Here is a 17,952-nt window from a genome sequence, read left to right as displayed (position 1 = left end):
ATCGAGCAAGATTTAATATCGTTTGACGTAATTGAGAAAAGTCAAAGCAAGACTGAGAAACAGGTAAATGTGCGGGCTCTCTATGAGCATCGCTGATGTATCGTTTTATTGTTAACTACTAGGGATGCAGTTTACATTAAATTTTCATCATATTAGGCCCAGATTAAGGTGTTGGTTTTGTGCGCTTTGGGATCAGAGCTGTTCTGTCTTTATTAGTTTAGAAACAACCCATCATTAAAAACACACAAAACATCATTACACAGTCGAGCTCATATAACCAGACATTGAGTCATTACACATTTAAAGTGTCACATTTTAACCACATCGCATGACATCTCAGCTTGTTCATTCTTATTTGCTAGAGGACATGCTTTTAGGAACATGTTATCTATCACTATCACACAAGCTAATAATAATTCTGGCATCTATCCTTTCATGTCTTCTCGCATTTTGCGGGCTGCTCTGAGCACTGCCAGCATATTCACTTTATCCCCAAATTCCTTCTCCCGGTGCTCCAGTAGAATACCCTGGGAGAAGAAATATAATCAATCATAACCAATGAAAATATCCAGATACACTTGCGATAAGGTATTTTTTCAAACTTCACTTGTGCTCTACCTGATCTCCTGGCCCAATGACAAAGACTCCTCCCAGCACTAGTCCTTCACCTCTTAGGTTTCCCCAGAAGCCCCTCCTGTAGGCCCTCCAGATGTTCCTCCACACACCGATGCGCAGAAACATGGAGAGACACATCCACCTCACTTGTGGGCCATAGAAGTTTTTCTGTGAGAGTGAATATAAAGCTTATTGGCTTTAATTATGAAACCTTCCTTTTTTCTTTGAATATCCCAAAACATTGCATAGAGGAGCAACATAAGACCTTCTGATCCACGTAGACTTTCCCCAAAAAGTATTTCTTGAAGCAGTCCAGCTCCTTGCCGAGGTTTTCTTTCACCACCGCAATGAGGGGAACTTCAAGGTCCTGCAGCTGGGAGTTCAGAGAGGACAGCTCAGCAGCCTCCTAGAGGGACAAGGAAAGAAAGAATCAAAAGCATGAGTGAAAGATAAGCAGTTCTTTTTACACACATGGGTATCTCACTTCATACCTCTCTGCACAGTAATCATCCGGGTCGGCGTACGACCATGACTACAGCTCCAGTCTTCTCCCACAGGGTTTTGGCCTTGTGTCTCTCATGGACTAAAAGAGACAGCAGAGCATTTCTGAATCTAAATGCCACTGAGTTTCCCTTAAAGAAAGAGAACTCACATCCTTAAAATGAACCATATTTATGTGTCTTAAAAATCTTCTCTCCTCTAAATGTTAATGAAAGTTTGAATGGTGTTGGATAATTTTACAAATTTACAATTTTTCACATAATTTAATTACTCTCTCCGTTTATCAGTCTTGCAGACAAGTTCCTGTGTTAATACACACACACACACACACACACACACACACACACACACACACACACATATATATATATACTTTTTCCCACCACAAATAAAAAATACAATTTGCATTTCAAATGTTCAGATCTCTAAGTTGTTATAATTTTAATACTGTTCTTTGACTTACCCCCTCCAGTTGTCTTCAGCTCTGTGTCCTCCAATATTTTTAGGTCGGCCCAGACTGGTTTGGTCTGGAACCAGTCTGTAATGGAGCTTATGACCTCTGCAACAAACAGACTCACTGCCTTCAGGACAGTGGTAACAGTCACCATGGTCCTAAACTGGCTCTATGAAGACCTGCACAGAAAGCAAGCACAAAGATTAACTTTCAGATATGTTTCCGTCTTTATCGCACGCTCATGCAAGCTGGGAATCAAGATGATCTCAAAGTCTTTTCATGGGACAGTCCCTCTGAATGTCACCAAACTAAACAACATAAAATAGTGTCATTAATAATGTATAAGCACTTAACTGAACTAGAATCTGTAAAGTAACTCTTACCAGGCTGTGCTGCACGGAGAAATGTGGAGAAATCTTATGTTTTCAAGCAGCCTGGTAATCTCTCAACCCTCAGATCAGCCCAATCACAGTCAAATCCTTACTCATATGAAGAAAACATGCAAGGAATTCCTCAAAATCTGCTGTTAAACAGGGATTACGATGAGCTGAATTCTCAGTACCAGGTTCAGCATGGTGCAGCACAGACAGCTTATCAAGCAGCAATGCAGACTCGGTGGTGCAACAGCATTTTTGGATATTTATTTAATGAGTTATGTTGTTCTAATTACAATTAAGCTGCTAACATTAATAAATAAAACTAGACATGAACTCAGAGGTTGCTTATGGATGTTGCACTTTTCTGTGATTCTTCATTACTTGCCAGCAAAACAAGCTGAAAGTAACTGGACATCTCTTGTGATCGGCTGAGACCAACACTGACACCTGCAGGAGGTTAACGACATTACAAAGTCTGCAGTAGCTGACTTCCATGATACAAATAGCATTGTTTATTATTGTTTTGCTCATTCATCAATCCCACATTTTAATCAGTTTTCCAGTTATAGCCAAGTCAAGAATTGATTAAACATGCCTCTGTGTACCACACATTAGTCTATTAGACATGTTGAGCCATCTGCAGTTGTGATATTCAGGTTTTGCTCAGTTCCACATATAACGAATTTCATTAATTCATTCTGGGTGTTAGAAAAACATTGTTAAAAAGAAATGTTTTAACTTTACTTAAACGTTTTTATTGAAAAACACTCTCTTTGAGAACTGATTTGATGATTTTGTTTTGTTCAGCTTTTTTTTTTTTTTGTACTTTTTAGATTTGTTGTGAAGGACTAATGCAAAGTGTAACTGTCTGCCGTTGAGTGCAATGATCTGCTGAAATTTCTGTTTTATTTTTGTTAAATTGGAAATTTTGTGAAAGCCCAGATTTAACCTCAGATAAACTACAGGTTAAGGAGTTGGTGTCTGGTTTCAGTGTCAGATATATTTGAGTATCATGAGCATAATGGTTGTTGTTTTCCCTAAATCAGATTAATGAAATTACAAATTTTAATCTATTTGAAATGCAAAATCAGTCAAATTCTCACATTTGACCTTGATTTTGACTTATTTTTTTGTAAACTAATTTTTCTTGAAAAGCTAAATGCTGCCCATTAGTTTATTTCTAACCTTGTATCCTTTTCTGCTTGTCCCTATCTGTAGCAATAAAACAACTGATATATGCTTAAAATCAGCATTCCCATTACAATGACATTGCAGTTTACTACTTTATTACCTAATAATGCAGTAAAATAGAGTGGGCCAGTAAATAAATAATCGTTTTAATGTAGTGGTTTTGCAGGTGGATATTTCCTGATATTGAGGGCATTGCTATTAATGTTAGAAAAACTGGTGGTAGTACTCTTTTTCAACAAGCCAAAGGACTGAAGATAGAAGATACTGAGGAAAGATTTAATTACACAGAGGCAAGTCAAACGAATATCATGCCTTGCTCCATGATTTCTATGTGGAAAGTGGATTGCTAGAGTGGTATTGAGGGTAATATTTCACTCATTGGTGTCAGCTTCACAGAGGAATGTGCTGAGAGTCCCAAATGGGCTGGAGTACAGATAGGGCAGGGTGACTCTCCACCAGCCCAGCTGCTGCACTCCCTCTGGCTCAGCCATGTGCTGGGTTAATCTGCCCAGAGGCATCTTTTTGTTGCTGTAAATGATTATAGGTCGTTTACTTGGTAACGTAACAGATGACCTGTTTTTGTTTTCGTTTATATTAGAAAAAACTCATCCATTTGTGATGATTTAATGTGCTTTAACCATTGTGTAAAACTCATCTGTGAGGTTCAAGTGACGTCTTGGCTTTGTTTCCCTGCTGGTGTTCCCGTCACACTAACACACAAATGCAAACATATAAACAAATGTAGAACACTGTTGTGTGGGACCAGTGCTGCTGGGAGTGTGTGGGACAGACAGCCAATCAAAGCTGAAGAACTGCGCCCCACCTCCTGTGTGGTGTTGTTGCTCATTTACATTGGTTGACATGTTACGTTCTTATTGCACTCGTGAAGCCAATCAGCGAGCTAAATCTGTAGTTAAAGAAGGAGAGTGAGAATGATAGCAATTGTAATCTGTGCCTGGTACCTTGATGGTGGAGATAGATTTGCTTTCTTTATTTGTTAAAATTGTGAGCAAATTGTAATAATCATATTTTTGATATGAAAGGATTTTCAAGCCAATAATTCAGATGACTACAAACAACAAGCCAGTAGGTAGTAAAAGTCTGCAAAACCACAAACTTTTGATAAGAAATCACTATGTATCTGAGCATATAGTAAATTAAATCTGGTGACAAACTGTGTGCATTATCTGCTGTTTACTGACTGCTGCTGCTTATATAACAAGTTGTAGGGCACACACTAAACCCTCTGCAATCTCTCAACTGTGCAATAAAAGTCCAAGCCAGGAGAAATCCGACTTTTCCTGCCTGCTCTCACTGCCATCCAGATGAAACTGGTTGGTGACTAGATGAGCTCAGGTTGTGGAGAGGTGAGCTGCAGAGGTAAACTGCATGTCCTTGAACCTGAGGAAAGACAAACAGGTGTTAACACCCACTCCCTCTGAGGCCCTCGGGGTTCGCTTAACATATCTTGTTCTGTCAAGTTTGAGTCTGACTGACCCTCAAGCCCCGAGGTGACCCAGAAACCATGACCCGGCTTTAAAAGACACACTTTCAGGTAGCCAATCAAACAGGAGGAGGTTACACTGTCACGTGGCTTGATCTTGTCAAAGTGCTTTCGGATTGGAGGGGCAACATTGGGAAATATTGCAGCTTAAATGACGATTAAAAAGAAATGGAACTTGGTAATTAATGTTCAAAATACGTGAAGGTTTAAATACACTGGAAAGCTCCCTTGTAGAAATACAAAGTTCATAAGTCTACTATCTTTTGTGCTTTTCATTTTCCGACAGGCTCTTAGTAGCTGAAAGTTCAAGAGGATTTGAACTTTAGACCCTATCTAGTGTGTGTGTCTTCGGTAAATTTCAAACACACAATGACTAATTAGAAGATATCAAACAATTCATGGTTACATGGCACATTTTAGTGTATACCCAAATGTTCTTCCACATCAATTAAATAGAAGAAAAATAAATAAGACAGCTCTACATGGAGTTTCTTTATAGAAACAAAATAGTAACGATAATCTTCAATGAATGGAGCTTATACTAATAATTTCTAATTAGCTTGGATTAATATGATAATCAGTTTAAGAACTCAGAGTGGTCCCCACTACAGGGATTGTAGAATTATTAGGCAAGTTGTATTTTTGAGGAATAATTTTATTATTGAACAACAACCATGTTCTCAATGAACCCAAAAAACTCAGTAATATCAAAGCTGAATGTTTTTGGAAGTAGTTTTTAGTTTGTTTTTAGTTTTAGCTATTTTAGGGGGATATCTGTGTGTGCAGGTGACTATTACTGTGCATAATTATTGGGCAACTTAACAAAAACAAATATATACCCATTTCAATTATTTATTTTTACCAGTGAAACCAGTATAACATCTCCACATTCACAAATATACATTTCTGACATTCAAAAACAAAACAAAAACAAATCAGCGACCAATATAGCCACCTTTCTTTGCAAGGACACTCAAAAGCCTGCCATCCATGGATTCTGTCAGTGTTTTGATCTGTTCACCATCAACATTGCGTGCAGCAGCAACCACAGCCTCCCAGACACTGTTCAGAGAGGAGTACTGTTTTCCCTCCTTGTAAATCTCACATTTGATGATGGACCACAGGTTCTCAATGGGGTTCAGATCAGGTGAACAAGGAGGCCATGTCATTAGTTTTTCTTCTTTTATACCCTTTCTTGCCAGCCACGCTGTGGAGTACTTGGACGCGTGTGATGGAGCATTGTCCTGCATGAAAATCATGTTTTTCTTGAAGGATGCAGACTTCTTCCTGTACCACTGCTTGAAGAAGGTGTCTTCCAGAAACTGGCAGTAGGACTGGGAGTTGAGCTTGACTCCATCCTCAACCCGAAAAGGCCCCACAAGCTCATCTTTGATGATACCAGCCCAAACCAGTACTCCACCTCCACCTTGCTGGCGTCTGAGTCGGACTGGAGCTCTCTGCCCTTTACCAATCCAGCCACGGGCCCATCCATCTGGCCCATCAAGACTCACTCTCATTTCATCAGTCCATAAAACCTTAGAAAAACCAGTCTTGAGATATTTCTTGGCCCAGTCTTGACGTTTCAGCTTGTGTGTCTTGTTCAGTGGTGGTCGTCTTTCAGCCTTTCTTACCTTGGCCATGTCTCTGAGTATTGCACACCTTGTGCTTTTGGGCACTCCAGTGATGTTGCAGCTCTGAAATATGGCCAAACTGGTGGCAAGTGGCATCTTGGCAGCTGCACGCTTGACTTTTCTCAGTTCATGGGCAGTTATTTTGCGCCTTGGTTTTTCCACACGCTTCTTGCGACCCTGTTGACTATTTTGAATGAAACGCTTGATTGTTCGATGATCACGCTTCAGAAGCTTTGCAATGTTGAGACTGCTGCATCCCTCTGCAAGATATCTCACTATTTTTTACTTTTCTGAGCCTGTCAAGTCCTTCTTTTGACCCATTTTTCTCAGTCAATCATTAACAAATACTCTCTTTTTGTGAGTTCACATGTACACACAGCAACATGCGCTTGTGTTGAGCATTTTTAGACCAAAACATACAGGGGTGTATGATCCAGAGGTCAATCAGTTATGACACCAGAGTGGTTCTCCACTTTCTTTGGCATCAAACAGGACTTTCACATCTTCTCTGGTTTGATGTAGTTCACGTTTTGTTATGTTAAATCCCCTCTGACCTCTGTCTCCTATTAGATAGCTTATTATTAGATTTTGAAGGTAGCGCAGTGTCCCTGTGGTAGGACACTCAGTACACTCTAAATCTAACCAGGTTCTGACTGGTTTTATTTTTTACAGCAGGAGACATGAGTAAATAAGGCGTGTCTACTAACAATCTCCTACTATGTTGTTATTGCCCAACATATTTGCTAAGTCATGCTTTAAAATCTGAGATAGCAATGTACAAAGGAAATTAGGTATTTTAGATCAATCCATAAAAATAGTTTGATTGCTGTTATTTTGCATTTCATGTATACAGTTCACTCTTTCAACTAGGAATTTAGGTTATCCATTTTTTATTTGTAATGTCAAATTAGGTTTCATTGTTTTTCATGTAATTATTACTAAAACAACACAGGTAGATAAATTATTTCTGGCTAATTTCTACAATTGAAAAATGTTTCAGTTAGCACTAAGCTAATTTATGTTTGAATATTAGGCGATTTTTTAGCTAAATATTAGCTAACTGTGCATTGCTAGTGACATTTTAACTGTTGCTTTCAGCTAAGTATATATAATTAACACGTGCCTACTATTTCAAATTAACTATTTAAGATCAGCTATTGATGCATTTGTCAACTGTTTAAGGTTTTCAGCTTATATGATGAATTAGAGTTGAAAAACAAATGATTTAGCCATAAACAAAGGGTTTTGTTTTTGTTTTGTTTTTTTACTATCTATGATTTTAGCTAAATGTCTAAATTTTTAGCTGTTTCTTAACAGTTACGATATCGTTGTTAACTGTTAGCTGTTTTCTTTGGCTATCAAGTATTTTAATAATTTCAGATTGCCTGATAATGGTTTCATCTAATTATTGTTATCACTACTAATTTTTTTTCCTTTACATTTATATTACAACATTACTTTTAGCTAAATATCTCTAATTAGCCAGGGGTGGGAGTGGGAGGTTGTTTGACTGTTTGTTTTTTATATTTCTTGTTTTTGCTTTTACCTTTGGCTTAATATTTAACAGTACATCAGTTAAAAACAGTACTTTTATCGCTTTTAATATCTTAGCTAACAATCTTAAGCTATTAACTCTTTGTCCATTATGTTAATCTACTATTTATATTTTTCTCTATGATAACGATACAATAAATGTTTCGTAGATATTTTGTTGACTCTATTTACATATAGGGGATTTTCACATACTTCGCTGAAGACATATGTGCCACCCTGCCAAGACCTCTTGTCCCTCCTTTGCCCCCTTTGTAAAATTTTCTAGCTGCACTATGCTAATTTATATTACCTTTAAATATTTTAACTATAAACTATATAATAGATAGTTCAGATATCTTAGCTAGATAGCTGTGCAGATTTCAGGTTCGGTGAGCATGCTACTTATGTGAGTGGTATTTATTTGTAAGTCAACACAGCTGTTTCTCATTTTCGCCTACCCTCCTGTATTTCCTAAAAATTCCAAATTCCTCTCTTGTGTGCATTCCTGATTATCAGTTGTTTTCACTAATTTCATCAAGCCGATTATTATTGCAAAGCTCTTGTTTTCAGCAATAAGTTCCACAATGCATAATACATACATCAAATCTGCTTTAAAAGTCCCAAAGCTGTCAGGAAGAGTGGTATTTTATTCACTACAGGAAGCTAGTTAAAATTCTCATCTCATTTCTCAAGGCCAACTCAACACTGAGTGAAATTAGAGCCAGATGATGGAAAGACGTAGAGAAAAAGGATTGGCCCACTGCACTCTTGTTGCATTTAATGGGACAAGAAACTGAGTCAGAGCCATTTTTCTGTATGTTAATGTTTCTTCAAGCATGTATTGTGTTTGTATTTATATGATAGTGAGGATCTTTTCCTAAGCATCCCTTTATAGCTCCTAATATTTTGCAAAAACACAGACACGGTGAATCACGAGAAGGTCATTAGGTATCTAAGAGACAGATCTTCATTTATTTGATCTTCTCTCCGGACAGGGTTTGATATTTTCTGCAGTTGTATACAAAGACAAGAGCCCCAGGCTGGGACTTGGATGGAAAAGTGCATTCAGGCAACAGGTGACTGTCTTCTCTAAACCTAATTATTGGCAATGAAATAAACTAATTATATAGATCTGAACCAAAGTACAAATTTCACGTATTTATTCTTTTTAAAATGTCTTTTGCTTTTAGAGTGTTTTTTCTTTAAAGTTGTGACTTTATTGGGACTTGGAGATTTCAATTAGAGAATACAGTCATAAAAAAACAGGTATGTTTGCTCATGTAGTGGAGTGGAGTTTTGAGGCAGTATTTTTTAACCTTAATTTTCCCTTTAATTTGATTTCTATTTGAATTGCACTAATAATTAAAATCAGATGTTATAAATAGGACACTTATGATGAAGGTGACTGTTTTGTGCCCTTTAAATCAAATGTGCCTTTATATGGTACATTTTTGTGGTTGGTATTTGTAGTTATTAAACTACTGGCAAATGTCTACATGATGAAATGAATCGTAAGCTTGAAAATATTTGAGCAGTAACAATGTTTAATAGCACCGAGTAGAGTATAAAGAAGTATAAAAAAGAAGTATAAAATTCATAAGCAGCTCAAGTGTATTCGAAGAAATGTTGGTCAATTTCCAGCTGCAGTTTAATAAAATGTAAAATCAGGAAAACGTATCAAATTCAAATGAATGAATAGAAAATCATTTTGGTCAGTACACCAAATAATGAACTACACTGTAAAAGGAAACATTAAAATGTAGTACAGTGTTCTGTTTTTAATTTATTTCCATATTTTTGAAACCACAGATTGATTTTTTTCTATTTTATTTGTTGATTTAGTTTTACTGTGTAACTTTTAAAGTTTCTCTTATTCATAAGTCCTTTCTAGTAATTTTTTGTGTCTTTTCACCACAGCAGTGTAAACTGATTTACTTGAATGATGTAAACACAAGTAATTGCATCATTTTCCTGCTAACAGCAGCTACCTTTCTCTCTCTGTCCATAGGCTACCCTAACTTGGCTGTCCCACCTGTGTGTTGTGGGGGGTAGGGGAACTCCTTCTCAAAGATGTTTCTGCTTGGACACGGAAACGTCCCGCCCTGAAGCAGAGCAGTCAGAGCAGGTGGAGACTGAAAACACACTATTGAACATTACAATGTTTACAAAGGGTTAACAAGCAGTTTGAGCTGAAATTCCCTCCCATCATCCACTCCCCCTGGAATGGACTGTCCCATGGATTCGTGTGTGTGTGTGTGTGTGTGTGTGTGTGTGTGTGTGTGTGTGTGTGTGTGTAAATGAGTTACAGAATGCATGTGTGTCCCCTTAGCCATATATATTGGGCCATGTGGACACAGATGTGAAGTTTGCAGGACAGATTACGCTTTGGCTGCAGGGCTGTTGGCCTCCCTTTCTTTTATCTTTCTGGTAAAGAACGCCAGTAGGAATATAAAGCCACCTTAGGATTTCTCTGCACTGGAAATTGAATAACCTTACCCCACAGAAAAAATGAGTGATCATCTGGAAGAAGGTTCTTTCATGTTCACTTCAGAGTCCGTTGGAGAGGGACATCCAGGTGAGTCTTTTTACAAAGTCTAGCCACCTCTGCTACAGTGACATTAAATTTTAATGCATTCAATTATAAGCTCAACACTTCCATTGAAAATGCAGTGTTATCTTGCAGAAATAGCATGCATATAAATAAACTTGATGCAAGCTGGACACTATGTCCAAAGTAACTCCACAGTGCTGCGTGTTTACCCGCCAGGCATGGATGGTATTCCATTCACAGCAACATGTGTTTAGTGGCCTTCACTCTCACTTGTAGGCAGCTGGAAGCAAATGTGTGTCTGACTGGTGCACAGTTACATGCTTAAAAAATGTCCAAGAAGAGGGCAGACACACACGTTTAATGTAGTGTGCAAAAGAAGAGATCTAAAGACACGCAAAATGCTCTTCAAGAACAATGTCTCAAGTACACAATAAGATAAGAAGTGACAATGTGGTAAAATTAGTTTGACTATGTTATACTTTAATCTAGTTAAATTATATCAAATACTCAGTAAAATGACTCCCAGATGTTCCACACAAACCTTGCTTAACTTGTAGTAGTACAAGTAAAGAACTCTGTCCTCCATGTTGCCTTTAAACCCCACGGTGCCCCGTCAATGTGTTTTGTAATCCTTTCACAAATATGTAACCTTTCAAAGTCCCATGTGCTAAATCGATAATGAGTAAGAGTTGTGCAGCTTCACAGACAGGGGCAGTATCACATAAATGCCGACTGTTAAAAAATTAAATAAATAAAATAATTAAAAAGTAAAACTGCTCTTTTAATCTGGATCTATATTAATGTAGTTCTGAAGTAAAAGTATGCTAATCTGACAAAGTGCTTATGAGAGGATGAAGCATACAAAAGGTAATACCAATGCGCCTGAATTCAAAATCCCTTTCAAACTGTCCTCTGAAACAGCAAGTGATGTAGATCCATGTGTCACACATCATGGTGTCCCTGTATTTATCATTTAAGGAGGTTCTTTAAAAAAAAAAATAATTTCATTTTGGAAGCACGTAGCACTCCTGAAGCCAATTTTAATGATAAACTTCACAGGTTTGAAGTTTTACTTCTACTGTTTGTTCAGTAACAGAGTTGGGTGGCCTTGGCAGAACATTGCAGTACACACTTTTGAATTTGATAACACAACTCAAAGTCTGGGCTGTTCCCACAGATAGTGGCTATTTTAGTGGCTTTTCCTAAGATGCACCTGTTTCACCAGCAGAGTAGTCAGATGCTGATGGGCTTTCTGATGTAACCGGTCTCCTGCATTGCTTCAGCAGGACGACACAGACAGATGAATGGGATGTATAGTGAGGCATTGCCCTGCTGCCATGCTAAAGTAAAACATTCAACTACTGCTATGTGAAATATTAGGATGTAACCTTTCATGCTTTCATATAAATTACAAAATTGACATCTTCTATTATTAGTGTTAGGCTAAGCGTGCAATTTAAAATGCAATATGTCGTTTTTTTCAATGCATTTGTAAAAAAATCTTCGGAATCTGATTTTTTTACCTGTTATGTGTCCACAGACAAGATTTGTGACCAGATCAGTGATGCTGTCCTGGATGCACATCTGAAGCAGGATCCCGATGCCAAAGTGGCCTGTGGTGAGCCAGAATTTGTCTCTTTTTCCGTTAAAAAAAATGGCAAAACCAAGAAGAGGCACAATCTAATGAATCAGTTTGTCTTAGCAAAAAAAGGGACCACATGATGAAGGCAGAGTATAAGCCAACTAACCCACTGGTCTGAATTTCACCTGGATTTTATGTCGTATGCAGTGTTGATACTGTTTATTGTATTTCAGTGTGGACAACTTGCTGGTGATGGCAAAACAGCTTTGTAATTAAAGTTTGCATTGGCAGAGACGGTGTGTAAGACTGGCATGGTGTTGCTCTGCGGAGAGATCACATCTCGGGCCGTCGTGGACTATCAGAGGGTGGTGAGGGACACCATCAAGCACATCGGCTACGACAACTCGGAGAAAGGTGAGAAAACAAAAAAATAGACATTATTTCTGTTCTCTGTATTTAGCGTTTCCCTCTTAACCATCTCAATCCAATTCACTTCCCTTCTGAAGGTTTCGACTACAAGACATGTAATGTGCTGGTGGCCCTGGAGCAGCAGAGTCCAGACATTGCTCAGGGGGTCCATGTTGACCGGAAAGAAGAAGACATTGGAGCTGGAGACCAGGTAGGGCCACAGCAGTGTCACTGGGTCACTTTGGCTTGACAAGTGAGTGACCCTGACCGAGCACAGTTTGTTTGACTCTTTACTTCAACAGTAGAGAATACAGACGAGATCTGGTGCAATAGTGTTGGTGTGTTCAGGTTTATCAGTTCAGTAGAGGTGGAAAAAGTAGTTTTATCTAGTCCAATATTTAAAATCCTAAATGTTACAAGCTGATTGTAAGGCAGAAAAATGTGCTTCGTGACTGATATATCATTATTAGATTCGATAAGTGTTTATGTTACTTTTGCAAATAAATGTATTGTAGTATAGTAAATAGGGTCCCCAGCCAAGTGTTTGTGGCTCTTTAAAGGGTCACAAATTTGAGGATAAAACTTTGATGTGTAGAGGCGAAACTTCCTTTTCATGAAATTGCTCACAGTCTTTAAGTAATCTGAAGCATGATAAAAAATATGTCCAGTATGTCGTGGAGTAGAAGTATAATGCAGCAGAGAAAGGAAATTATTAAATTATACAATTGTATATGAGTGCAGTACTTGAGTGAATCAGTGTAGTTTAATCAGTAACACCATCATCATCCTTAATAGTTTGGGCAAAAGATAAAGAAATAACATGTTTAGATTAAATTGATGCTTTCTCTGCATTATACCTCAGTAAGAGACAAACTCACGGCTCAGGATCATTATTTCTATAACAGACTTCTGGCTGAAAAAAATTATCCCATGCTTAAGACTAACCAATGAAATATGGAGTAATTTGACTATATTATATATAAAGTCCCATAACCGTACACGGTATAATCTACCTGATATTTGTTTTTATCATTTCAACATCTACTTCTATTTTGTCTTCTATAAATGCCTGTATGACCATTAGCCATTATTGTTCTTTTCATAGCTTATATTTTATGTATTTTGTGTCATATGATAATAGAAAGTGCTGAAGATATTACTGATAAAAGAGCATGCTGAATATCAGTATTTTGATATTCCTTGTTTACTTCTTTGTTTTGCCTTCACTGATTTTCTGACTCGTTCTGTAGGGTCTGATGTTCGGCTATGCCACAGACGAGACGGAGGAGTGCATGCCGCTCACCATCGTCTTAGCTCACAAACTCAATGAAAAGATGTCTGAACTTAGACGCAATGGCATCGTTCCCTGGCTGCGTGCCGACTCTAAAACACAGGTGAGGTCGTGCAACATGTGCACATTTTTTACTTACCCAAAACACAACACCACAGCAGTTTGGGAACTTTTTCTTTCAAGCTTGGATATATTTCATTAGAAAATCTGATAACCTGTCTGAAGCTGTGTTGTCACAGGCACCATAAAACAGCTAACTACAGCTTCAGTGAGTGTACCAATTCTTGTTAATCCCACAGGTGACCGTGCATTATGACCAGAAGAATGGAGCTGTGATCCCCAAGAGAGTTCACACCATTGTGATCTCTGTCCAGCACGATGACGGCGTCACTCTGGAGGAACAACAGAGAGTCCTAATGGAAATGGTAGATCCTCATGAACACACCTGACTGGGCTCTGTGTAATGTGTCGTGTGGGAAATAAAGTCACATGTTTGGTTTTAATGCTGGCTTGTTTCTGTCAGGTGATCAAATCCGTGGTCCCTGCAAAATATTTGGACAGCAAAACCGTCTACCATCTCCAGCCAAGTGGTCGCTTCGTCATTGGAGGACCACAGGTAATCATCACACACTGGGGGAAAAATAATAAAGCAAACTAGAAAGTCATCACTGGTTTTTGCTCATCTTCTTCCTTTTTTGCAAACAGGGTGATGCTGGTGTAACAGGAAGGAAGATTATTGTAGACACATACGGTGGCTGGGGGGCTCACGGTGGCGGAGCTTTCTCTGGCAAAGATTTCTCAAAGGTTGATCGCTCTGCTGCCTATGCTGCTCGCTGGGTGGCCAAGTCTCTGGTTAAAGCCAAACTGTGCAGGAGAGTTCTGGTTCAGGTGAAGTTACAGCTTAACCCTCCAAAGCTGTGCATAGATGACAGATGACTGGAGTACAGTACAAATATGCAAACCACATCTCTGTGTGTGTTCCAGGTGTCTTATGCGATCGGAGTGGCCCAACCTCTTTCCATCTCCTTGTTCACATACGGGTCCTCTCAGAAGTCAGAGTCAGAATTGCTCAAGATTGTCAACAAGAACTTTGATCTCAGGCCAGGAGTCATTGTCAGGTAAAAACACATAAACATGACGTTTGCATAAGATTAAATATGAATATTTACTCAAACATGAAGATGTTCTGCTTGCTTTCTAAATATGAGTTAAAAAAAATTAGGAACTATTTTTGGCATTTTGAGGATTAAATAACTGATCAAAAATCAGATTCATCATATATCTTGATGAATTTAGAATAGAATAGAATAGAATAGAATAATCCTTTAATTGTCCCACAAGGGGAAATTTGGTTGTAACAGCAGCCAGAAAGACACATATACAAACAAACAGTACACAGGACACAGAACAGAAACATACACAATTTTTTTTCTTTACATATTTACATCAAGGACAATGGTTACTATAAACACGAGTACTGTACAGTTATTAAATAAAATAAAATAAACTACAGATAAGAGGAAAACCCAGGTTGTAGTGCGAATCGGTTGATTAAATTATTGCAGTTACAGCGCAGATGTAAACATCTATGATTGTTGGGAGCAGTTTTGATTGTACAGTTCAGCAACATTTACATGAATTTAATATATAAGTAAATATTTAAGTTCAAACTTCAGTTCAACTTTATTTATATAGCTCCAATTCACAACAACAGTTGCCTCAAGGTCCTTTATTCTGTAAGTTAAAGACCATACAATATTAGAAAGACCCCTAACAATGACCAAGCATTTGGCGACAGGGTGAAGGAAGAACTCCCTTTCAACAGGAAGAAACCTCCAGCAGAACCAGGCTCAGGGAGGGGCAGGGGAAGAGGGGAAAGAGAAGCAAACTAAGAGAGAATCACACCAAAAATCAAAGTTGAAATTGTTGAAGTATAGTTAGATACAGAAAATTCTTCCTCTTTTCTTTTCTTTTTTTTCAATACTATCCATTGGAGAGGGAATCGTGGTGGACACATAACCCGCCGGGTGGCTTCAAAGATATGATATCCTTTTTGCTGTCCTTTTACATTTAGATTCTTCCACTTTTAGCTGATCCTTTTAGGATAATTTCCCTCTATTTAAACCTAGCCCTAGATTTCCCTTTTCTATTATAATGTTCTTGTTGAGATGCAGCGTTATAGGTGAGCATTTCATTTTAAAGTGGATCTATTATGCTGTTTGTTTATTTTATCCATCTTCACTCTACTAATGTAGCGTTGCATGATTCACATATAAAAATAATGATTTATTTGATAATAAGCTTTGGTGCAGCCCTTTAGTTCATCCTCTTTCTTTTGATTGGCTGCCCCTCCAACAGGAACACAGCATCCACTCTAACTGATATAGTACAGAGCAAAACAAGAAGAAAGTTGTGTTTTGAGATGTTTTACTAATATGAACATTCATCGTTGTAACAGTATATATATATAACAGAAAGTAACTTAAAGCACAGTAACTTTAAGTAACTTAAAGCACTTAAAGTACCCAATTTAACGTACTCAACAATACCAACTACTTTTAATTGATTTACCAAAATCTTTAATTGTTAAGAGCCGCATAACCAATGACTTCATTTTGGTTCAAGTGTTTAAGAGTTCTGTAATCGATAAATGTTGGAGGTTGGTCCAAAGTGCAGTACAAGCCATTCTGACACACAGACAAACTTTGCCACCCATGTATGCCAAATACAAACAAAAAACTCCAAGCTCACAAGAGGACATGCAAACAATCAGTGCTTACAGCTCATTGCACAACATGTTTCACCTTTATGGTTTTTTTCTGCTCTGTATAAGAATTTATGGCTTCAAATGGTTTTGATCAAAATCTTCACAGTCCTTTCTCACCAGCGATGTCTCATCCCTTGTGTGTTCTTCTTAGGGATCTGAACCTGAAGAGGCCGATTTACCAGCAGACAGCCTCTTACGGCCACTTTGGCCGACCGGAGTTTTCTTGGGAAGTGCCCAAAAAGCTTGTCTTGTAAATACTCCACCAGCCTGTCCTGATCTCCACCTGGATGCTGAACAAGACTCCTCTTCATGGACTACAACTTCCAGCTCCAATGCAACTGATTGAACACTTTTTTAACAGAAAAACAAAACAAAACAACTGAAACCACAGTTAGGGAGGGATAAGTCAGCTTTCAAGATGTGAGAAGGTAGTTATACGTGTGAGCAGTTGTAGCCAGCAGACATATGAAGGGACATCCTCCCAGTGAGGAGAGGGACATTGCAGATGGCATCTCAGTAACTAATCTTTTTTCACTGTCCTTTCCGAGGCCAAATAACCTCCAGGTATCGGTGCTTTAAAAATACACATACAATCACTAGTCAAAGTCAGTAAAGTAAAGGGACAGTACAATAGTAAAATATAAATACCTCCACATCACTAGCAGCAGTGTTTTACCTCAAAGCTGTTGGGGGGGGCAGTATACTTACACAAGTTCAGCGCTTTATTCTTAAAAGGTGCTATTACAAAATGTGTATTCCCTCAGTGGCTGCCATATTATTGTAAGAGGTGTAGCTACTGCTCAACCAAAAACGTGGCTTAAGAAACCGTATTGTCATGACTATAAAAAACTGTTGTAAACGTGCCACAGGAAGCTGTTTGCACTACTACCATTCCCACTGTGTGAGATAACAGGTCAAGTTCGGATCTCTGGAGGCATAAATTATAAGTCAAAATGTAAAATAGCCTTGCGGCTATTTCAGCCTTTCTTTTTTTTTTCTTTAGTACCTGCGGGCTTTCTGCTGTAAATGTGGCTCAACTTAGCAAATAATTAGAAGTCTGAATCTTAGTCTGAATCCGTTAGCATTTAGCGGACCACCGATGTCTTAAATTTGCTGTGTTTTACAACTTTAGAAGCACACGCTAGCATATATCACACTTCTTTAAAAAGTACCTTTAAGAATATTTCATTTTGGCCCAGCTTTTTGGCATTTATTAATGACAGAGTATGTAATTAGATCCTTGAGAAGCACTTCTGATGGGATTAAGAAAGTCTTAAGAGAGAAACAAAAAACAGTCTGTAGAGCTTCAGGACGTTTTGGTGGCGAGTGTACCAAACCTGTAAGTTCACCTACAGCTGACACTGTTTTGTTATAGGAGTTTTCCTCTGTTTAATGTCTTATCTATGAGTGTCACCTTCTGTCAATGAAACTGGATAATGTAAATAATTAAACAATAAAAAAAAAAGATTAGAGAACCGCTGTCTGGTTCTTTGTGCTCATGTTGTGTAATGAAGCCACTGGGATTCAACGTTTGCTGTTTTTTGTTT

General features: G+C 38.1%; 1 protein-coding gene and 1 pseudogene across 3 annotated transcripts; one reads left to right on the top strand and one right to left on the bottom strand.

The window, feature by feature from the left end:
• Positions 1-64: 64 nt before the first annotated feature.
• LOC309720961 (peroxiredoxin-like 2A) lies at positions 65-4,534 on the bottom strand (annotated as a pseudogene). Its single transcript, XR_014280732.1, has 6 exons — positions 4,444-4,534; positions 1,580-1,749; positions 1,107-1,198; positions 881-1,021; positions 619-783; positions 65-527 (listed from the first exon to the last, which is right to left on the bottom strand). The product of XR_014280732.1 is annotated as a peroxiredoxin-like 2A (transcript).
• A 5,753-nt stretch (positions 4,535-10,287) lies between these two features.
• mat1a (methionine adenosyltransferase 1A) lies at positions 10,288-17,847 on the top strand. 2 transcript variants are annotated; one of them, XM_082558226.1, is made up of 10 exons: positions 10,288-10,381; positions 11,898-11,975; positions 12,231-12,353; positions 12,446-12,558; positions 13,598-13,741; positions 13,938-14,063; positions 14,162-14,254; positions 14,344-14,526; positions 14,623-14,756; positions 16,557-17,847. In XM_082558226.1, exons 1-10 carry the CDS (start codon positions 10,315-10,317, stop codon positions 16,657-16,659), a joined length of 1,164 nt encoding a protein of 387 aa, XP_082414352.1. In that variant the 5' UTR covers positions 10,288-10,314; the 3' UTR covers positions 16,660-17,847. The 2 variants fall into 2 exon arrangements, with proteins under 2 accessions (XP_082414352.1, XP_082414353.1); XM_082558227.1 differs by lacking the exon at positions 10,288-10,381 and adding an exon at positions 10,413-11,702 and having other exon boundaries at positions 16,557-17,845.
• Positions 17,848-17,952: the final 105 nt, after the last annotated feature.

This window comes from Aulonocara stuartgranti, assembly GCF_965226115.1.
Source record: "Aulonocara stuartgranti genome assembly, chromosome: 13".
NCBI classification, from domain to species: Eukaryota; Metazoa; Chordata; class Actinopteri; order Cichliformes; family Cichlidae; genus Aulonocara; species Aulonocara stuartgranti.
Note: the sequence above shows the minus strand (reverse complement) of the source record. Positions and strands in the feature narration are given on the sequence as shown.